Raw genomic sequence first — 24,503 nt, 5'->3', positions numbered from 1 at the left:
AAAAGCTGTAATTTCACAGATGATAAGTTTATCATTCACAGCATACGCAGATGTACTGAAATCTATGAAGATCATGAAGACTTCTTTTCTTGTTTCATGAAGATGAAGTGTAACTTATGATGTAGTAACTAAGAATGTGAAAGACAAGTAGTTACTTATTGTACATTTCATTTCTCTGATAAACAGGGCGGAATGTCAAGAGAAAATTGTATATATGTGATCAGCTACATGAAATGTATCCTTTCATTATTTGTGATTAAGCATATTTCTACATGACTTTTTACCTAGTAACTTATGTGCTGAACTTATGCAGATACTAACCGCATCCTGTCGTTCTGAACATTTAGATGTAGAGAAGACCAAGCTCAGCTCTTTTATGAGAACATACAGATGTAGAAAAGGGAAAAACCCGCTGCCTTGAGTGATGTTATCTTTGTACACACACACACACACACACACACACACACACACACACACACACACACACACACACACACACACACACACACACACACACACACAAAACAATCTTGTATAAATAAAGGTCGCAGGCAGTCGTGGGGCGCAGTTCGTGCGTTCCATGACTGCCCCTCGCGAGTGAAAAACTTCTGCAGTGTTGTGTTTTCCGACTCAGACGTCTCAGCTGAAGAACGGCAGGGTGATTTAAAGAAATCCCCTGTCATCCTATTTCCAAGATCTCAGTTCCTAGTAATGCTTCAGTTTATACATGATTCTAAGTTTATATCCAGCAATAAAGCTGTGTTCAACTTCACACTTTTTTCTCCAGAGCCTTGCACTTTGGTATAGGGGTGAGTGGTATAAACGGTATACGGTAAAAACGATATGAATTTGGCCAACGGTAGAGATTTTGGCTGTATCCCAATTCAGGGTCTGCAGCCTTAAAGGCCACATTTTAAGACCGATTACGTCACAGTGACGTGACGAAGGCTGTCCCAATTTGAAGGCTGCTCCAAATGCAGCCCACAAATGCGTCCTTCATTTCCCTGAATTTGAAGGATGGGTCGGTGTATCCTTCGTGGCCCAACATATCCCAGAATTCCTTGTGCAGCGGTGGGTGTGGATAATTATTTCCCAAAAAAATGGGGGATAGCTGAAGTGGGGCGGCCGAAGAGTAAACTTTTTAAAGTAAGTACTGAATATTTTGTCAGTTATTTATGTGCAAATGTTTAATAATGAAGAACATTAAAACATTACTGTTGCCCACATGTCGGCAAAGTTATGTTATTAGTGATGTTCGTACTTTCAGCGTTAACTTGGTTTTAAAGCCTTTAAAATATACGCCGTTTAATAGTTGATCTTAATCTTACAGAGAATGTGATGATTTTATGGATAATTAAAGTCAGTCATATATCCACAAACACAACAAGCTGAAAGTCAGTGATGCTGCTTGGTTTGCAGTCCTGAATATCACGGCACAAGCAGGATTCACTGCACTGTTAATGTTAGCTATGTTATATTGATGCCTCTGTTCGGTGTATGACATAAAGCAGTTATGATATGACATGATTTTTTCACCCAATAAAGGAATATTTAATATATCAGTCTACTCTTCATTTTATCAAAAACAGTTATCCCAGCTCATAAATATTCTTTTTACACATGTAAGCATTCAGACAGATTTAGTGATGCCAACCTATTAAAAGAACAATATTTGTCTCTTATGTATAATACATCACTGTAAAAGATGCTTGTCTTTGAGTGAAGATATAAAATGATGGGAAATATAAATAAATGCAGCTTGAATCTTTCTTGAAGCTCAGTATTTGAAACGGAATTCAAGCTGACTGCTGTAATAAATCATAATTAGTATAATAATAAATTTAATATTGGCTATATTGTATTTACATTAACAAAGTGAGATGGCACTAGTCTCATGTGCAACATTAGCTAACTGTTATTTAATAGCCAATCTTAAAATTACAGTTGGTACAGAAATAGAGCACAACAATCATGTTTTTACAGTCCTGTGGTCTCAGCCTCAGATATTCAGCAAATCAAAACATCTCATAAAACAAAAAAAACTAACAAAAAAACATTTTATTTCCTTCATTTCTGTCAAACAGTTATGAAGAGTGCGGTCCCTGAATTGAGACACAGCTTTCAAGACATGTTGAGGAGGTAATTTAGCCACTTAAATCAACTGTGTTGGATTAAGGACACATTTAAAATCTGCAGGACACCAGCCCTTGAGACCTGGAGTTCTCCAACCCTGTTCTAAAAGAACTGAGTTTAAAGAGGAGTATAACTAATAAATTGTATTGCTGCAGCTCAGGTGGTAGAGCAGGTCGGCTACTAACCGGTGGTTCAATCCCAGGCTCCTCCAGTCTGCATGCCAAATATCCTTGGGCAAGACACTAACCCCATGTTGCTCTCTGATGCATCCATCGGGAAGTGAATGTGTATAAATGTTACATATTAAGCACCTAACAACCTAAAAAACGTGCTTGTGGGAATGGGTGTGATTGGGTAAATGAATTAGTTGTATAAAGCGCTTTGAGTGCTCAGATAGAGTAGAAAAGCACTATATAAGAACCAGTCCATTTACCAATAGTAGGCATTTTTTTCTTAATGTAATTTTCCTCAAATGTGCCAACACAAGCATCCAGCCTCTGCCATAGTGATCTCAACTAACAAAAATATGTGGTCAGTATACCAGCTAATGTAGACTTCAAATTCAAATTCAAATTTTATTTGTCACATACACAGTCATACACAGTACGATATGCAGTGAAATGCTTACACAACTGCTCGTGACCTAAAGAAGAAAAAAAGACTATGAATAGGATAGGAAATAAATATGAAAATTAAAAGGGTACATTTAACTAGGAAGGAATAAAATAAAATATAAAAATTAAGTTAAAAATGAAATAACTGTACAACAACAAATTAGAATGAAGGGTAAATTTAACTGGTAAAGAATAAGATAAAATATATAAATTAAAGTTGAAAATAAAATAACTGTACAACAAAATACACAATACACAATATAGAAATATATAAGAATGTATGAAGAAATATAGAATAATAACAGCAGCTGTACAAGTATTAAATGGAAATGAAGAAATATAATGTCCAGGGTTGTGCAATCCACATTTGTAAGTGTCTTGTGCAGTGCAAATATGCTTAAAGTGATTTAAGTGATGAAGTGATTCGATTAGGTGACCACGCATCTAATCGAATTAGTGTAAACAATGTCCAGAATGTCCAGTGTGTGTGTAAAAACCATATGTGTGGGTCAGTACTATGTGGTGGTGTGATTGAGAGACCGTATCGCCTGCAGGAAGAAGCTCCTCCTCAGTCTCTCTGTGTTGGTCTTCAGGGAGCGGAATCGCTTTCCTGACCTCAACAGAGAGAACAGTCCGTTGTTGGGATGGGTGAGGTCTTTCACGATCTTCCTGGCCTTGGTCCAGCACCGCCTGGTGTAGATTGAGTGCAAGTCAGGGAGCTCGGAGCAGATGGTGCGCTCAGCTGATCGCACAACCCTCTGTAGAGCTCGTCTGTCCTGCATGGTGCTGTTCCCGAACCAGGTTGAGATGTTTCCCGTCAGGATGCTCTCTATGGTGCACGAGTAAAAGTTCCTGAGCACCTTGGAGGGCAGTCAGAAGAGATGAATGACTTTATGTCATTTACTATTTATTTTATTTTGTTACATTTGTTACATCAGAAGAAAAAAGGCAGAACTTTGCTTCATTTTTCACTCCCTTTGTGTCCTGTTTTTGTTTCCTCTCCACATCACACCACAGTATGTATAAGCTTGGTAAAAGCTAAATGTAAAACTAGCAGAGTATAAAAAATGACTTAAATAATCTAACATTTTGCACTCACTAGTAGTTTAGCATATTTCTTTAATGCTGCTGTTGATTCAAAGTTGCATTTCAGTATTTAACTGGTAGATGTTTTTCAATCCATTGCATATTTTATTGATGGGATTCTATCATTTGTAAAGGTGCAGTCACACTGAATGTGTGCTAACAGCTACATATTTGCATTTAACATGATGACACATTGTATCATGTATGACTGAATATGCATAAAACTGTAAATAACTGTTTTTATCACATTGTTTTTGTACAGTTATAGTCACACCTCATTGCATTTGGTTTTAGAATTAAATTAATTTAACTAAAAACAAGACACAATCAAAAAAGAAAAAATAGATACAATTTACAGAAAGTATTATTATTAAAAGTTTAACACCTTTTAGAGATGCCATGGTATTGTACTATTCTTTTTTAAAATTTTGCTAATTTACTATCCAACTTTACCTAGAACGATGGGTGACGAGATTAGCAATTTAGGTTGTATAGTAAGACACCACAGATTAGTAAGCAGTTAACTTAAATTACATGCTCACTGTGGGACTATCGAATTTAACACTTTGCACATGATAACACTGAACAAAACTCATAAGATTTCTGTTCAAATTTACAGAAAAAAGGTCAGATAGTAAGGTACTAAAGATCCACAATAGCACAACACCCCAAAATATTTAAAAAAAAATTGTTATAAATAATAAGATTCTCTATATCCACAGAGACATCCCTGGAGCTCTTATTGGAAAAGCTACGCTTGGGTCAAGACTACAGAGAGAAGCTATCACTCAGCAAAATACTTGATTGATGAGAAGGTGATTTCTGATGAACCTGCCCCACATAGCAAGCAGGTCTGGCCCGGATCTGGTGTCAAGCCGGCACTGCTGGCTGACTTCTGGCATGATAAGATGTATGTCATCCAGATATGGGCCAGGCCTGGCGTAGATGGCACTGTTTATGTGATGGCATGCCACATCTGTCCCAATTGTGGTTTGGTTCATGTGGCCCAGGCTCATAGAAAACAGGTCTTCCCGGGATCCGGCATCGAGCTGGCACTTCTGACTGACTGGTGTCATGGCAGGGTGTTATGTCAACCAGATGTGGGCCAGGTCTGGCAATGATGGCACTGTTTATGTTCCTATTTTCCTATTTTAGTTAGGAGACCTAAATGCCATGTTGCAATACTATACTGCTATGGTAGCCAATGTTTCAAATGCAGGTTTGACAGGTTTGTGAGTGTACACTTTATCCAAAACCTAGTGAGGGTTTACTCATGTTTACCACTGAGTGGCTGTAGCTCAGAAGGTAGAGCAAGTCACCTACTGATTGGAAGGTTAGCGGTTCGATCCCTGGCTCCTCCAGTCTGCTTATCAAGACTGTGAATGTGTGTGGCTGTAGTTAAGAAGCACTCAGTTTAGAGAAAGTGGGTGAATGTGGCATGTTGTATAGAGGACTTTCAGTAATCTGGGATAGTGAAAAGCGCCATATAAGAATCAGTCCATTCACTGTCTGAACAGATTTTCTTCATGTTACTTTTGCACTATTATGTTCCAGCACATGTTGTTATTACATGGCTTGATTAAGGTACACATTAGGCTGACATCTGGGGCCAGAGCTGAAACTCTTCTGGGCCAGCACCGGGCCAGCAGTGTGTCTGCAACTGGCCTTGTGCTGGCCCATGTGTGGGCCACCTCTGGCAAACCAGGTCCGGGCCACCAAAGGGCCATCATTCTTTGCGGTATGTGGGCCATGTGTAAGCACATTGTGTGGGCCAGATCCGGGCCATAGCAATTTTGCTATGTGGGGCCAAGTGTGAATCAGACCTTCCATGGTTTTCTCTAAAGAAACTAATGATGGTTAATTTTACAGCTAGAAATGTGAAATGTACATCAATGTGTAAGCAAAACTTTAATGATAAATCTGGGAGTACAGAATTAGATAATGACAATCTGCTTGATGGCCTAAACACAGCTGACATGCTAAACCCTCTTGACATAATCACTCCTCTCTTTCTGTGTTCTGATGGTTTTGTACAGCAGGAAATGGCACTCAAAATGTCCATGTGTCAGTTCTCTGTTCCTTTGCTGCTTTCCAATCATGACACAAAACAGTGCACACTCATGCTGTGGGCCATGAGAGACATTGTTAAAAATGGTAAATGGCCTGTATTTGTATAGCGCTTTACACGTTCAGTCATCCACCCATTCACACACACATTCACACACTGGTGACGGTAAGCTACATTGTAGCCACAGCCACCCTGGGGCGCACTGACAGAGGCGAGTACAGAGGTCTGTACAGACCTCAGTCTCTGTCAGAATCCAAGGGCTTCATTGAAGACAGAATCGTTCTCTCTGAACTTCCAATGATCTCTTTTGTCAGACTGGGTGAGTGCTCCTTGTCCAAGTCAGAGATTCTCAATAAGGTTCTGAGCAATTCTCAGCAGTACCATGACACCTTTGTTCACCACAACATGGAGTGTGGTGACAGTCCAAGAAGAATATCCAATGGACTGATTGAAATTACTTGGTATCTTCCTTGTGGAAAAGCAAACATTGATATTTTCAGTCAGCCAGTGACTGTAGCTAACCTACAGCACATCAGTTGCAGCATCTGCCCAAACTTTGTGCAGAGTTGTTGCTTGATGGATTTCCTCTTGAGCTTGTAGATGGAGATGCATCCAACATCCCTCTCAGATGGGTGAGTGATGTTCTCTCTCAGCTCAGTGACTTGGTGTCTCCAAACAGAAAGATACTGGTAGTCACAGTTCTTGGAGTTCAGAGCACAGGAAAGTCCACTCTCCTTAACACCATGTTTGGAGTGCAGTTTGCAGTCAGTCAGACAGGAAACTGCTCCTGGAACAGTTAAATGAGATGACCCAGGCAGCAGCCAAAATGGAAAAGAAAGAGGAGAACAAGAGCTTCACTGATGTGATGGAGTACAGTCCAGACACTGGGAACTAGTACATTCCTGGACTCTGGAATGGAAACCCACCAATGGCACCAGTCAGTGCAGGCTACAGTGAGGCTGTATATGAGCTCAAGAAACACATCATCCAACTGCTGAGAAACTGTGAGTCATCTGCTAATGTCTTGGATTTTAAAGAGTGAATGGCAAACCTATGGACTTCAGTAAAGCATGAAAACTTCAGCTTCAGAAAGAGCCTCGTAGCTAAAGAATACTTGAGACTCTGCACAGAGTTCAACAAATGGGAGTGGGAATTCAAAACAGAAACGTACACCTGGGCAACAAACACAGAAATAAGAATTTCCAATTTTTAAATAAATCAGATCACTTTTATTGCCACATCACATGTGCAGGTACACTGGTACAGCACATGTGAGTGAGATTCTTGTATGCAAGCTCCACAAGCAACAGTGGTGTACAAAATACAAGAAACATAATAAACAAGTCAAATATAAGAGCAGGTATGTGAAAATTATAAGAATAAATATATTTACAAATAATAGAATCTATGCACATTACTAGTATGTATGACAATGTGTTTGTCTGTATATACATATATATAAAATATACAGAGGTCAGCAGTTTGAGTATTGTGCAAAAGAAATGGCATATATGTATAATATGGAGTGCATAGTGTTGAAGTTCCTGTAGGTAGGTAAGAGTGAGGTGTCTATGAAGTGTCACTGTTCAGCAGTCTGGTGGCCTGATGGAAAAGCTGTCCCTCAGTCTGCTGGTTCGGGATACTGCAGTACCTCCGACTGACGGAAGTAGTTTGAACAGTTTATGACTGGGGTGACTGGAGTCTTTGATGCTCCCCCCTGCTTTCCTCAGGCACCGCTTCTTGTAGATGTCCTGGAGGGAGGGAAACTCAACTCCAATTATCCTTTCCGCACACCGCACCACTCTCTGGAGAACTTTGTGGTTGTAGGCGGTGCTGTTGCCATACCATGTGGTGATGCATCCAGTGAGGATGCTCTCAATGGCACAGCGATAGAAGGTCCTGAGGATGCGGGGCCTCTTGCCGAATCTCTTCAGTCTCCTGAGAAAGAAGAGGCACTGCTGCGCCTTCTTCACTGTTTTGTTTATGTGTACATGTGAGATCCACCGCCAGATGTACACCTAGGAAACGGAAGCTGCTCACTCTCTCCACAGCAGCGCCATTGATGGCGATGGGGGTATGCGTTTCCCTACACCTCTGGAAATCCACTATCAACTCCTTTGTCTTTGTGACATTGAGGGTCAGATGGTTGTCTTGGCACCAGTGTGTCAGGGCGCTGACCTCCTCCCTGTAAGCCGTCTCATTACCTTTGGTGATAAGACCTGCACTGTTGTTGTGTTGTCCATGATGTCCACTATGAAGTTGGAGTTGCTAGTGGCTGTGCAGTCGTAGGTGTAGAGTGAGTACAGGAGAGGGCTCAGTACACACCCCTGTGGAGCATCGGTGTTCATTATGACGGGGGATGAGGTGATGCTGCCCAGCAGTGGCGGTCCTAACCTGTTTGGGGTGCCCTGGGTGAACACCCCCCCCCCCCCCCCCCCCCCCCCCCCAGGGCAGCACGTTGAGGGTCACAGATGCCAACAGACTAAATTAACTGATCCACAAGGTCAGTAATGTTGTGGGCATGGAGCTGGACTCCATTAGGGTGGTGTCTGAGAGGCAGATGTTGTCCAAGATTAGGACAATCATGGTTAATACCTCCCACCAGTGGCGCCGTTAGGCCTATTTTAGGGGTGCTGAAGCCTCCCTAAAATATTCTTAAGCCCCCGTAAATAATTTGGTGGGGTTTTTTTTTTTACTTATTTGATTTTTTTTAACAGAAATTGCAGACAAATTCAATATAAAGATGCAGGAATATGAGTTTAAAGAAATAATAATATAAACCTGTCGCTATTCACTTAAATATGATCATAACTCGGTTGGTCCCTTTCACTTTACAGTGTTAAGGTAGCGTCAGTGCTTCGTTGTGGCCACACTAGCGTACATGCTGCAAACAGCAAGACAACATGGATATACGCAAGATTTTCAAGAAAGTAAGTCTTCATCACTGGCTGGTAGTAACAATTAGTTAGCTCCAGCTAACAGCAGAGAGTCTCATGTAATTAATGAACCAGGTGCTCCCCATTTTAATAAATAAAAACCTGGCTAGCGCACTAAGTTAAATTGTTGGCATAATGAGAGAGAGAGGGGAGAGACTTCTATTGGAGAGGTGACTCAAAGATTTCACAGGAGTTTGTGCTTCAGAGTCATTTGGGATGCAGACAGTCTGATTAGAATTTTATGGAACTCAATATGGATATGAAATATGAAACATTTCAGTCATGGTACAACATATAAGACTTATTTAACTTGAGCTTTTATTTAGGAGAGTCAAGGTTAGAAAGTGGAGAGAGCCAAGATATATATATATATAAGTCAAATTAGCCTGACTCACATATTTTTGAGGGTTCTATTAATATTTTTCAGCGCTTTAAATTGCAACCATTTTAGTCACATGTGTGCTCAAAATGTAATCCGTGTAATTTCAAAATATTTGGAAGCAACAAGCTACTGTGGCGTGTGAGCAGAAGTCATGACATTAGCCTCTATGTTGTATCAGTTATCAATTCAGTATGTTTGAATGTATCTTGAAGGGTCAGGCAGAAGGAGGAAAGGTTAAACAGGCAAGTTTAAGTCAGAGAGAGCAAGGAGAGACAGAGGAGCTGCAGGAAATGGATCGAGAGGCAGAGGAAGATCAACTTATTACAGAGAGAGGAGAGCAAACAGGCCAAGAGAGGGAAAATCATGAAGCAGCTGCAGCAACTATTCTACTACAGGGTTTGATTTAGGTGACAAAGACACAGGGCCCAGACAGGTAAAGCTGAAGAGCTATCCACATGATACTTTTGGTACACAGAAGCGAGCATTTAACCACAGCTGGTTTGAAAAGCACAACTGGTTAGAATATTCAGTCAACCAGAATGCAGCTTTCTGCTTCCCATGTAGAGTGTTTGGCAAAAACATCAAACATGATAGTTTGGTCAGTAGCGGTTGCAGGAACAGGAAGAAAGCTTTAGTCATCTTTGGCAAGCATGAGATGGGACAAACACATAAGGACAGTGTTGTTACATGGAAAAGCTACCAGGGAACTAGCAAACAGGGAAACGTTGCACAGATGATAGCAACTGCAAATGTGAGTGAGATAGTCGAAAGAAGAGAGTATCTCAGACGAATTGTTGCAGTCACCTCTATGTTAGGGAGACAGGGACTCCCTTTTCATGGCCATGATGAAGGTGAACACAGCCCAAACAGAGGGAATTTTCTTGCATGCATGGAGCTTTTGAAGGAGTTTGATCCTTTTCTTCAAAAACATAATCCCCCATCAAATGCACAGTATATCTCGCCAACATCCCAGAATGACATGATTGACTGTTGTGCCCAGGAAGTTACCAGTGTCATTGTATCTGAAATGACAAAGTCTAAAGTCTATGCCATTATGGCAGATGAGGCAAGGGATGAAAAGGAAGAGCAGTTAGCTGTTTGTGTCAGGTATGTGTCAGAAGGGGCAGTGAAGGAGCGTTTCCTAGCACTTGCAGAGATAAAATCATTTGATGCCCAGTCCATTGCAAATGAAATTCAGCAGCAGATCCAAAACAATGGTTTTGCAGAGCATAAGTGTGTAGCACAAACATATGATGGTGCAGCCTTCATGAGTGGCTCCACTGGAGGTGTATAAGCACATTTTAGAAGGCTCCATCCTGAGGCTATCTATGTGCATTGTTATGCTCATCAACTCAACCTGGTTTTGTGCAATACTTGCAAGGCTGTCCCAGAGGCTGTGGAGCTTTTCAGCTTGTTGGAGTGTGTGTATTCTTTCTTCAGCACCTCCCTAGTCAATCATCATAAGTTCATGGAGGCTCAGGCAAAGCTTGGATTGTCAAAAACTGAACTTGTGCAACTTTCAAACAATCGCTGGGCATGTCAGTTGCGATCAATCATTGCAGTTCTTGAGACATTGCCTGCCATTTTGGAGTGCCTATCTGCAATTGGATCCCCCATACTGTGGCGTGTCCAGCGGGGTGGCCTGGGGGGCACGGGCCACCCCCCCAACCAGACTGGCCACCCCAGGTGCCACCCCGAAGCCAAAACAATAAAATCCAATGAAATATCAAATGTACGATTATGTTTTCACAGTGAAGCTCAGATATCCGGGTGTAAGTGAATGCAGCATCGGCTTCTGCGCTATGAGCATCATGTTAGCAAAGGTAGGAGAGCCAAGCACGAAAGACGGCACCGCAGAAAACAGTTTTTTGGCGAAAGATTAACAGTTTAACATAGCTGGACTGGCCATCGAGCATGGCGGAGCTTCCACGGCGGCTAGCAGGTGGATGAGGGAAGGGTAGGCAGGAGGAGGAGAGACCCGAGGCAGCCGCCAGTCCGAGTGTCAGGTGAACTGAACTTCAGGTAAGAAGTTATGACCTGCAGTCTATCTGGGTCAGATATAAACCAAGTTTAGGTGGAATTTATTTTCGTTGTGCTGACTTTTTACAGTCAGTTACAATAACTCTTACTGGTACTAGCTAGCATGACGGAGTTTCTATATAGCTGGGTGGGTGCTGTGATGTTACTGATGGTAACACTACTGATGGAATGGTCCCTCATTCAGAGAAAATATTACAGGTTTTGTATTGAGCTGAGAAGAGACGCAGTTTGTCCCGAACTTCAGCTAGAATGAAAAAGACACAAAGCTGGAGTTATTCTGTGTCTTTGCTGCACAGCTGCCTCCTCTTCTCTCATTCTCTCCCCTCCCTCTCCTGTTGCTACTTCAATCATGAAACTGATCAATGATCAGCTGATCGGCTTTTCTCTCTTGTTTGTTTATCGCTCACTTTGCGCCAGAAAGAGGAAACCAGCAGATGTCGCGCTAAACAACAGCAGCACCTTTAAGCTTGATCAGCTGTTGTTAGAATTTATTTAATATTAATTTCTAGTATCAGCTGATGGTTGCTGGAGCCACAGCTGTAAAGCTGCTGGTCATGATATCGGTTTGTATATCTGGTGAGAGGGAAACATGAAGATGAAACCAGGAGATGTCCTTACTGAATCATCAGAGCTGAACAGGTGATGGAGAAACAGGTTTACCTTTTAGGTGACATGAATGAGTTGAAGGGAAGGTATGAACTGTTTCTGAGAGACAAATAACACCAGGATCCTTTTCTACGTAGCTGACAGCTGGTAACTGTGCAGGGGTGGGTCTAGCAAAGTTATGCCAGGGGGCCAGGTAGGGCATTAACAGGGAAAGGGGGTCACAAAGAAATACTTTTCTTACTTATTCTCATTTAAAATATCTAGCTTTTATTAAATAATTATCTGAATCTTGCGAACAAAGTTTTTATCTGACGTAAAATTGATAGAAATCATACATATACCAACAAGACAGTGTACATCACTGTCACAACAGCATTTGTTTTCACTCAAAGGCTTTATGGCTTTAATACCTGGTGGGCCGATCTCTGGTCAAAATGCCCAATTTTTTGTCCCAGTCCAGCCCTGCAGGTTAATACTGGCAGTGTCACCATGCCAGCTGACTGTATTTCATCATCAGCCAGTGTTGTTCTTTATACATCAATATTACCAAAGTTTACCATAAGGCAGCATAGAAAGTATTTACTTGCTTTCAGGTTTTATTCAAATGTTAGTCTTTTCAGTTGTTTCCCCACTTTTTTCCTGTTTCAAAATCAAACACCAGTTTGTGAGAAAATTATCTTCTTTTTTTAATAGGCAGATAAAGTTTTGCATTGGCTAATTTGGCAATTGTATGTTAAAAATGTTTGTATTTTAATATTCAAAAATGTTTTTGCCCAAAACATATGTGCACTATATGTCAGTAAAAATACTATGCAAATATTGCTGTCCTTGAATGCTGAGTAAACACTGAGAAAGCACTGATTGTATCTCTTGTACTTCATCAATGCAGTATCTAAAAACTTTGCACCGTAGTGGTTAAAACCTCATTCTAATAAGAGTCAAAAGCAAATTCAGTTATTAGGTTTACAGGGTTATTGAATGATGGTTAACGGTTGGTTGATTTTTTTTTTTAACATTATCTGCCAATTACATCTGCCACCCTTCTCCAAATCTGTGCCCCTACCTGGCCCCCCAACAAAAATTTTCTAGACACGCCACTGCCCCCATAGCTGTTGGTCTCAGAGCAAAACTCTACAAGTTGTCAGCAGTCTATGCACTACTGATGTTTCAGTCGATTCTGTCTGTAACCGAAGGACTCCACAAGTTCCTGCAGAAAGAGACTTTAGACCTGGCAGAAGCTTTTATCTGCAAACAAGCTGTGTGTGACACACATAAGGGCAAACACTCAGATGCATTTGCCACAGAGTTGTATGAGAAAACCAAGGCCCTGTGTAACACCCAAAGTATCCCTGAACCAGGTGCCAAGACAAGGCACAAACAGAGGAAAATCGAGGATTTTGTCCTGGAGGCAACTGTGGGTTCACACACTGAATTGAACAACTCAGACACATTGAAAAGAGAGTTACTTTTCCCTTGTGTGGATCGGATGGTTGGTGAGCTTGATCAAAGATTTTGCAGTGTAGATGCAGGGCTACTAAAAGTCATCCAGGCATGCAGTCCCAAATCTGAGAACTTCTTGAGTGAACCACACTTGAATGAACTTGCAAAGCACTAGAGACTTGACCTGAAAATAAAGGAGGTTCTGGTGGCCAGAAACTTTCTTACCCAGAAAACAGAGGCTGGATGTCCACCCAAAGATATGTTGTCTGTGCACAACCTCCTTGATTCAGACATGTTTCCCTCTCTGAAGGCAACCATCCAAGTTGCCCTAACAGTGCCTGTAAGCAGCTGCTCGTGCGAAAGGTCCTTTAGTGCACTGCGTTGACTGCACTCCTGGCTGCGTCAAACAATGGGTCAGAAAAGACTTCAGAGTCTTGCAGTCATGTCTATTGAAAAAGACACGCTTCAGCATCTGAGTCACAACAGAGTGACTGACCGATTTGCCACTCTTAAAAACAGACGGTATTCTTTGATGCTTCCATCCATCAAGTAACTGGTGATTGAAACCATAAAAATTATGTACTTTTTTATTTTCAGTTTTTTTCTTGTTATTAATGCAGCAAACACATTTCCTCTGTTTTCTTGTTGTACTATATTATAAAACAGACTGAAATAAAACAATAGATCTATTGGTGGCCTAAGATGTTTAATCTGTCCAAAAAAGTAGGAAAACAATTTCTCAGTCTTTGTTTTCTATTTGTGAAATTTTGTGCTCATTCACTACGTTCGTTCATATCGTGTGCATCTCTTGGGGGCTAAGCCCCCCCGTCCTTAAAACCTAGTGACGCCCCTGCCTCCCATCCACTCCGTGACGTACTGGCTAGTCACAGAAGCATGCTCAGTGAGAGACTGAGATTACCAAAAAGCACCACTGAACGACACAGGAAATCATTCCTGCCCGTGGCCATCTCCCTGTACAACTCCTCCATCTAATACACTGTAAACACTGCAATAGTTACACCCTTTTTACACACGCTCTGTTCTACTCTAATATTCTTGTCAATTTTCTTGATATTTATTTATAATCACCTCTGTTAATCCTTGATATTTCATAATTGAGTGATCGGTATATATTAGTGCTATTTCTTAAATGTGTAACATCTGTAACATAATGTATTGTTTGGAGTTTAGTCTGTTACTGTTACTATTTTTAGAATTTCTTCTTGGACCAACTGTAGCCCACATAGTTTTCTTAGGGATTAATAAAGTATTATGATTCTGATTGTTTCAGGATGACCTGCCATTATCCAATGACACATCTGCTTACCTGTATCTTTTGCTGTTTATCCTCCTCTTGTTTTCTCTTTTTTTCTAAACTGAGCTTTTGAACTTTTCTTGTCCATCTTCCATTGGTTTTAATTTTGCATTCCAGTATGAACACCCATCCCTCAACCCGAAATCACCACAACATAACCTAATAAACCCACACCTTAGTTCACAGATTAACTTTGTTTAGGGTTTATTTCTGGGATTTCGCACAACCCAGGATTCAAATCATGAATACATAATGGGCTTGGATTTACAACATTATGGAAGCAGCCGGCCCCTCCCCTGTCGACAGATTGTGTGTGAGACTTTAAATCATCAAACTGTAAATTATAAATTTTAAATTGTTATTGATCCCTTTACCCATGGTCCAAAGGTGTATATTTATTTTCTTACTCTACTATTGTCAGGTTTTGTGTGGAGGCGAGGAAGAAGGAACCCAAACGCAGGACTCGCAGGTAGGTGAAGACTGGTGAAGGTTTATTATAAGGGATGGATGAACAGATGGTGAACTGACACTGACTGGCTGGATAACTGAATGACTGACTGAACTGAGGTAACACACGGAAAGGACAACATAACATCACGAGAACATCAATGACACGACAAAGAACTGGAGGAAACTGAGGACTTAAATACACAGACTGATGAGGATGATAATGAGAGACCGGTGAGTACACAGCTGAACATAATCTGGCTAACGACACGAGGTGAGCTGACATAGGAAAAGCAGGAAGTGAAAACATTGATATGGCAACAGAAATAAAACGTGACAAAACTGAAAACACTGGGTCACCGACCCAGGAACCCTGACAACTATATTTATTGTTCGTTTATTTGCACTGCTGTAACTGGAGCCTCGCCGTCTCGTCTCTCTATATACTGGACTGTATGTAACGGAGATGACAATAAAGTTTTCTTTGACTTCAGCAGCGAGCAGGCGCACCGAGGGCTCTCGCGCTCACTTTTCACATATAGAATTTCAATAAAACATCGGTACAAATTATAAGTCTGTATCATTATGTCTGGTGTTTTCGTGTTTGTTGCTTTGTTTTTATTTGTTTTATTTTGCGAGTTGGTTATTAGATGCCGCTCCAGCCAGCCAGAGATCCCCCTTCGCCCCGTCCTCTCCTCCCTGTGGCGCAAGCAGCAGGCGCACCTCGCAAACGGAGGGCGCCCTTCCTCCCAGCAAATGGGCGATAGAAAACCGATCGGTGCCCAGTGGCGTGTCTAGAAAATTTTTGTTGGGGGGCCAGGTAGGGGCACAGATTTGGAGAAGGGTGGCAGATGTAATTGGCAGATAATGTTAAAAAAAAAATCAACCAACCGTTAACCATCATTCAATAACCCTGTAAACCTAATAACTGAATTTGCTTTTGACTCTTATTAGAATGAGGTTTTAACCACTACGGTGCAAAGTTTTTAGATACTGCATTGATGAAGTACAAGAGATACAATCAGTGCTTTCTCAGTGTTTACTCAGCATTCAAGGACAGCAATATTTGCATAGTATTTTTACTGACATATAGTGCACATATGTTTTGGGCAAAAACATTTTTGAATATTAAAATACAAACATTTTTAACATACAATTGCCAAATTAGCCAATGCAAAACTTTATCTGCCTATTAAAAAAAGAAGATAATTTTCTCACAAACTGGTGTTTGATTTTGAAACAGGAAAAAAGTGGGGAAACAACTGAAAAGACTAACATTTGAATAAAACCTGAAAGCAAGTAAATACTTTCTATGCTGCCTTATGGTAAACTTTGGTAATATTGATGTATAAAGAACAACACTGGCTGATGATGAAATACAGTCAGCTGGCATGGTGACACTGCCAGTATTAACCTGCAGGGCTGGACTGGGACAAAAAATTGGGCATTTTGACCAGAGATCGGCCCACCAGGCATTAAAGCCATAAAGCCTTTGAGTGAAAACAAACGCTGTTGTGACAGTGATGTACACTGTCTTGTTGGTATATGTATGATTTCTATCAATTTTACGTCAGATAAAAACTTTGTTCGCAAGATTCAGATAATTATTTAATAAAAGCTAGATATTTTAAATGAGAATAAGTAAGAAAAGTATTTCTTTGTGACCCCCTTTCCCTGTTAATGCCCTACCTGGCCCCCTGGCATAACTTTGCTAGACCCGCCCCTGCACAGTTACCAGCTGTCAGCTACGTAGAAAAGGATCCTGGTGTTATTTGTCTCTCAGAAACAGTTCATACCTTCCCTTCAACTCATTCATGTCACCTAAAAGGTAAACCTGTTTCTCCATCACCTGTTCAGCTCTGATGATTCAGTAAGGACATCTCCTGGTTTCATCTTCATGTTTCCCTCTCACCAGATATACAAACCGATATCATGACCAGCAGCTTTACAGCTGTGGCTCCAGCAACCATCAGCTGATACTAGAAATTAATATTAAATAAATTCTAACAACAGCTGATCAAGCTTAAAGGTGCTGCTGTTGTTTAGCGCGACATCTGCTGGTTTCCTCTTTCTGGCGCAAAGTGAGCGATAAACAAACAAGAGAGAAAAGCCGATCAGCTGATCATTGATCAGTTTCATGATTGAAGTAGCAACAGGAGAGGGAGGGGAGAGAATGAGAGAAGAGGAGGCAGCTGTGCAGCAAAGACACAGAATAACTCCAGCTTTGTGTCTTTTTCATTCTAGCTGAAGTTCGGGACAAACTGCGTCTCTTCTCAGCTCAATACAAAACCTGTAATATTTTCTCTGAATGAGGGACCATTCCATCAGTAGTGTTACCATCAGTAACATCACAGCACCCACCCAGCTGTATAGAAACTCCGTCATGCTAGCTAGTACCAGTAAGAGTTATTGTAACTGACTGTAAAAAGTCAGCACAACGAAAATAAATTCCACCTAAACTTGGTTTATATCTGACCCAGACAGACTGCAGGTCATAACTTCTTACCTGAAGTTCAGTTCACCTGACACTCGGACTGGCGGCTGCCTCGGGTCTCTCCTCCTCCTGCCTACCCTTCCCTCATCCACCTGCTAGCCGCCGTGGAAGCTCCGCCATGCTCGATGGCCAGTCCAGCTATGTTAAACTGTTAATCTTTCGCCAAAAAACTGTTTTCTGCGGTGCCGTCTTTCGTGCTTGGCTCTCCTACCTTTGCTAACATGATGCTCATAGCGCAGAAGCCGATGCTGCATTCACTTACACCCGGATATCTGAGCTTCACTGTGAAAACATAATCGTACATTTGATATTTCATTGGATTTTATTGTTTTGGCTTCGGGGTGGCACCTGGGGTGGCCAGTGTGGTTGGGGGGGTGGCCCGTGCCCCCCCAGGCCACCCCGCTGGACACGCCACAGTCGGTGCCTATGACATCTCCAAAATGCGCTGGCTGATGTCGGGGCAGCATGAGTACGAGCAACTTTTTTTTGGAGATGCCCGTGATGCCGCCCCCACCATGATGCCGCCCTGCACAACTGCCCATGTCACCCCTATCAAAAACCGCTACTGCTGCCCAGTCTGACCACTTGGCGTCTGTCAGACAGGAAGTTAAAAATCCAGGTGCGGAGAGAGATGCTCAGTCCTAGATCCTGGAGTTTCCTGTCCAGCTTCAAGGGAATGATGGTATTGAATGCTGAGCTGTAATCTACAAAAACAGCATTCTCACATATGTGTCTCTCTTCTCCAGGTGCGAGAGGGCAGTATGTAGTGTCAGGGCTATGGCGTCATCAGTGGACCTGTTGCGGCAGTATGCGAAGTGTAGAGCAGATGAAGTCCCTGACCAACCTCTCAAAGCATTTGCTTGGGGGTCAGGGCTACCAGTCGCCAGTCGTTCAGTGATGAGATGGTGGAGGATTTGAGTACAGAGATAATGGTGGCCGTTTTGAAGCAGACTGGGACTACAGACAGAGAGAGGGAAAGGTTGAAGATGTGCGTAAACTGTGTAAACAGTCCTGCCAGCTGAGCCATATGTGACTTGAGGACATGGCCGGGAATCCCGTCCGGACCAGTAGTTTTGGTACAGTTGCTGTAAAATCTGAATCTTCTAACATCAGAGAATTTCAGTGTGGAGTCAAGCCTCCACACTGCTGTCTAGATGAGAGACAAGACTTCTAGAAAATCTTATACAGTATTTTAGGCAAACAGAGGGTCATGTTTATCTTGTAGAAGTATATAAAGAGGAATTCTCGAACAGTGCAAAGAGCCTTATGTGTGAAATGGAGAGGAGTGTTTTTAATCAGTTCACAGCAGCAGCAGAAATCAGAGAAGGAATGACAGAAATTAATAAAATCAAAGAAAATCATACAAAAGAAATTGAAGAAGCAGTTTGTGCACTCAATGTCGGAAATAGAATGTCCAGATGAGTGATAAAGAGCTGGACAAAGAGTTTGAAAAGATGTGGAGTGAAACTCTGTAGAAACTTTCTTTTTCTGAACAAAAGATCACAAATGTCTTCACCAGCGTTTCTCAGTGCCTGAGATTCAATCTCTCATACAGAGGGAGTCATGCATGTGAATTATTAAGTCAGAAAAGTCTGCAAGTTTGTGGAAAAGAGCCTTTCAAATATACAGCTGAAGGATTCTACAACAAATGGAAACACAAACTCAGCAAGTGGGTCAACATTCAAGATCACACAAAAGCTGTACAAAAACTGTCTGACAGCATCATAGATGCTCAGTTTGTGAGTGTAACTGTGAAAAGAAAACAAAAACAATAACTGTAATATTTACATCGTGGAGATTCTACACATGATTGATGAAAAACTACAAGGCAATAAAAATGTTCAGATAGACACCGAGTTTGAAGTTTCTCTGAAACAGCACATCTGTGGATTTGCAGCCAGAGTTTCAGAAATAAGAAAATTTCATCCAAGCAAATGATTTCCACATTTGTCTGACGAAAAACAAGGAAAAGTTTTTTGATGATTTCAAAAACATCTTTAATAAAAGTGTCAAAAGAGAATATTGTACAATGTGATCAGCTATATGAAATGTATCTTTTTATTTTATCATTAAGCACATGTCTATGTGACTTTTCACCTAGTAACTTGTGTGATGAACCTATGCAGCTACTAACCGCTTCCTGTCTTCAGAGAACATTTAGATATAGAGAAGTGAAAACCTCAGCTCTTTTACAAGAACATGCAAATGTAGAGAAGGGGAAAAACCCGCTGCTCTGAATGACGTTGTTACCTTTGTACACACACACACACAGACACACACGCACACACACACACACACACACACACACAGAAACATCTTGTATAAATAAAGGACGCAGACAGTCATGAGACACAGATCCTGCGTTCATGGCTGCCCTCGCGAGTAAAAGAAAATCTGCAGTGTTTGTGTGTTTTCTAACTCAGGTGTCTCAGCTGAACAAAGAACGGCAGGGTGATTTAAAGAAATCCCCTGTCAAAAAGAGACCAGTGTCAGAAGAAGGTAGAAGAATTCACCAACAAACGCTTAAAGCCTGTTGTTAAAGACTTTATTAATTGCTCCCTGGGTCCTAACATCATTAATGGTATGGTGACATGTGAGCAGCTCAGCACACAAATGTCCTTCCAGTATTCAGTTTTACTGGATTTACCTAAAAATTATGATTTTAAGAACTATGTGAGCTATATTGACTCATATGAGAAGTATGTAAAGACATGGATTGTTAGAGTTACATTTTACGATTGTCATTTGTACTTAGAAACATATAATCATTTATGTCTAGAGGTATATAATCGTTTGCATATTGATAGAATGTCTCATCCTTAGTAGATCTCTAAGACTCTGTGTACCATGAGATGGGAGGACTTTCACTCCTTTTCCAGAGTGTTCTGGCATACCACACACATCCTAAGGTCATGAGAGAGGTTGTATCTTCTCTTTCTGATATATGGCAAACACATCTGTATCTGTTTAGGTATAAGAGCCTTTTGTTTAGGTGAACTGCTGGACTCCCTGGCCCAGCTATCTGGGGAGTCATTCACAGGGTCACATTTTGACCCACACACACATACACACACCCACATTCACACACACGCATACCTACATGTACACACAGACTGGTACTATTTGTTCACACACATGCCTGTTTAAGATGTCATATGTTAATGAAACTATGCATATTCATGTAACCACAATAAAGAGCAGTGCTACGGAGGGGCTGACCGAGAGACACGGGGTTCAAGCGGTAGGAACAGGCTTGGTCTCGGTCGTCTCCCTCGTGCACGAGATCATACAAAGAGCTTTGGTGTCTTGTGTGTTGTTTTTGCCACTGCAATAGATTGTCTGTTTGTTCCAGCAAAGGGTGGAACATGGATACTCATCAAAACAGTGCAGCACTTCTCAACTGTGTCATTATTTGAGTTTGAGGAACAACATCTCCAATCATGTATCAGAAGCATAAATTATGCAGTCAAAGAGGCCAAAAACAGGAAAGAGTGATGAATTAAAGACATTTGTTGAAGCTGAATGAAAGATAATGGATATGTTGTTTTAGAGCGAACAAACTGTATCAATTTTACAGCTGTTCTAGCATCCATCACTGGTCTCCAGGTTTATCTCCCATTTAAGAGCTGTGAGTTCCTCCAACATCTGTCCCATTCAGTATGAACAGTTTCAGTTTTATTTGTCATATGCAAGTTAGCACAGGGTCAACATTGCAATGAAATGTGTTTGACGAGCTGCAGTCACTCAGCAGCATGATACAGTAGGAGAAAATATAATAAAATATAATAAAATAAAATAAAATAAAAAATAGAAAAATAGTAAAGAGCAAAATATTAGAGAGACATGGTAAAAGAGAAAAGATGACTAAATATATATGTATCTATAAATATAAATATAAATATATGTACACTAGTGATTAAATAAGAAAATCTTGAAAAGAAATATGACGGGAGGGCAGATGGGATATTGCACAGGAATGAACAGCAGAAAATTACAGTATTGCACTTTTTAAATATAAATATCAATAACAGTCTGAACAGTCTGAGCACTCACCACTCTTCCCACATTTTCGATCAAAGTGCCAGCCTTGTGGGGTTTTGAACAGCATTCACTGCTTTCCTCAATTTCCGATAAACCAGGGCCAAGCCAGCTCCGATCACCAGAGCCCCGTTGTCATGGTGCTGAATAGGTAGACGTCTTCGATGTCCTCAGCAGTGTTGGGCAAGTTACTTTGAAAAAGTAATTAATTATAGTTACTAGTTACTTCTTCAAAAAAAGTAACTAAGTTAGTAGCAGATTTACAAGATTCTAAAAGTAATTAATTACTTGAAAAGTAACATTGAGTTGCTTTAAAAAAAAAAAAGTTTAACCCTCCGGGGTCCAGGGTATAATTGGCCATTTTTAACTACTTTTGATTTTCCCTCTACATTTCACCTTTAAAAACTATTTACTTTGCATGTTTGGTATCATTCTTTTCAGCACAACCTAACGTGTCTGAATTTACAGTTATGTTTTCATTTTGACATACTGTATTAACACAATTGATCTAAAATCAGACAAAAAACATAAAATCCGAGTAGAAAAAGTTATATTTTTTACTGTAACAACCACAAACATGTTTAGTGAATCATATTTCATAACTTAAATTGCAAATATTATATATTATATTATATATATATTGTTTATCATGACTCTGGTTTTACGTGGCCTATCAACACAATTTAAAAACTGGTATATATCACCTTGTTGCTTTGTCATCTTGAAGTGGTCATGTGATTGGCTTACCACGACTACTTTATTCTTCCTCAGTCAAACAGCAGCACTCATGCAAATGTTTTGCCCCCTTAGCTCCAGGTGTTATGCCAAAAAGTGATCGTTTGCCAGAAAGTGATTGCCGCCCGCGGGAGCGCGCGCAGCTGCCTGAAGCTGTAGCGCCCAGATTACTTACAGCTACTTCCGTGCAACTGATATAAGATGCAGTAAGCTGAGCACAGCTTCAACCGTCTGTTTGTTGAAAAATAGTAACGCGACTGCACCGCATTTTCTTATTAGTAACGGTAACGGCGTTGTAACAATTGGAATAGTAATTAGCTAGATTACTCGTTACTGAAAAAAGGAACGCCGTTAGTAATGCCGTTACTTGTAACGCTGTTATTCCCATCACTGGTCCTCAAAAGACAGTCTCGCTAGGCACATGACGCGCCACTTCTGCCACCCGTCCATCGTGTATCCGGCAGGGAACGTCCCTCCAGGCCACGCAGGCTCTCCCGATCCTAGGCTTCTTGTTGAGAAGAGGGTGTCAACTACATTAAGGGACCAGTTGATCAAATCCATAGTTCTTCTTTAGGTTTTAGAGAACTTGGCCTGAAATTTATGTAAAATGTTGTAACTGGTGAAAACTTAAGAAAGGTGGTTGGACACCAATTTTTCTAAAATTTTGTTGATAAAGGGAATTTTGAAATTGTCCTAAACTTCTGAAAGGAGGGAGCGGTCAGCACTGGACGTTTTTTTTATAAAGGGTGTGAAAAACAGGCGCTTTAAAAAAAATGGCAAAGTAAGAAGTTGAAGAACTACAAATTACCATGAGAACACACAGTTCCATTGTGCGAAAGACCTTTCTGAACAATGAGGTTGGCAAAAGGTCACATGGGCAGGAGGATGGCTTCATTTTATCAACCAGAGATATCAGTGCCAAACTCACTAACGGTAATGGCCAGTTAAGGCATGAGGTTTGGAATGATGGAATGAGGAAAGATTTTGTCATTCATCTAGGGTAAAAATTTAACAGAGGTGACATTCCTGGTTTTAGAAGGAACCACTTTGTCTAAAACAGATCATTAACAGTCATCATTAAAAGAATGCACCGTAGAATTAGATATTTAGATATTTATCTTTGTTCAGGAAAAAAGTATCATAAACACTAAAAAAGCAGAAACTATATCTGAAGAAAGATTATTAAAAATACAAGAGGTAATTATATGAGACCAGTAACAGGATTCAAATAAAAAAATAATCATTTCAAAACAACACATGTGGTCAGAAAGAAAAATTTCCTGAGCATGAAAAGACTCAGTGTTCAGGCCCAGAGTGAAATCCAGATCTAAAACACGTCCCTTGTTGTGAGTGGGCCCTGACACGTGCTGGGTAAAATGGGTAAAAGATTAATAGATTTGATCTGAGTGATGAATTTTACAGAAGGTTTGTCTGGAGCATCATCAATGTGTAAATTAAAATCACCCACAATAAGTTTTGACAATTTGAAAATCAAACTCAGTAAAACAGATTAGTTCCAACTTTAATAACCTGAAGCTCAAATGATAAGAAGGTTTCTGTGCTCACTCATCAGCACATAAAGCTACTCTTAGAAACTGAAATCAGCCAGGACAATTCAAGAAACATCTCCCAATGTCTTGTTCAATTCAGTTGAGTGAATCCACAAAGAGCAGTGAACCTCAAAGCAGCTGATCACAGACTTTACACTAATAAAATCTACTGCAGCTCTCAATAGAAATTATTGTGACTTGTGATTCTTTTCCCCACACAATCCTCAGAGGCTCTGGACTTTTACATAAATATATTATATTGTATTATATTATATTATAATAAGTTATATATTTTATCCTCTCTGGTTACTCTGGTATGAATAACTCTGAAATACTTTATGATAAATAACACACTATTAGCAAAAAACAGTGTGAAAGAATTCCAGATTAACGTTTTGAGTTCAACATACCAGTGTTGACCTTTGACCTTCATCAGGTTTTATTTGAACTGTGTCAGAGAAAATCTCATGCAGCTGAGTACATTTGGTGTTTAAAACAGACATTCTGCAGGTCTGAGATCAGCAGCTTTCTGATAAACCAAACTGAGGTACTGTTTCTGCTGATATATAGTAATTTGTCTGTTGTCACTGGGTGGTGCTGAAGTCTGAATCTGAGGGCA

General features: G+C 40.6%; 1 protein-coding gene across 2 annotated transcripts in view; it reads left to right on the top strand.

Moving 5' to 3' along the window:
- Window positions 1–24,503, top strand: part of LOC100709289 (up-regulator of cell proliferation-like) — an 86,559-nt gene that overhangs the window by 17,877 nt on the left and 44,179 nt on the right. Inside the window, exon 5 of one of the 2 annotated variants that reach the window (XM_019348515.2) lies at window positions 6,707–6,916. The exons of the other annotated variant lie outside the window; for it this stretch is intronic. Within the exon in view, the coding sequence (XP_019204060.1) occupies window positions 6,707–6,796 (90 nt within the window). The 3' untranslated portion in view covers window positions 6,797–6,916. Of the gene's footprint in view, window positions 1–6,706; window positions 6,917–24,503 lie in introns of those variants that run through there. 2 annotated transcript variants of the gene reach the window in all.

The sequence above is a fragment of the Oreochromis niloticus genome, linkage group LG3 (genome assembly GCF_001858045.2).
Source record: "Oreochromis niloticus isolate F11D_XX linkage group LG3, O_niloticus_UMD_NMBU, whole genome shotgun sequence".
Classification (NCBI taxonomy): domain Eukaryota; kingdom Metazoa; phylum Chordata; class Actinopteri; order Cichliformes; family Cichlidae; genus Oreochromis; species Oreochromis niloticus.
Note: the sequence above shows the minus strand (reverse complement) of the source record. Positions and strands in the feature narration are given on the sequence as shown.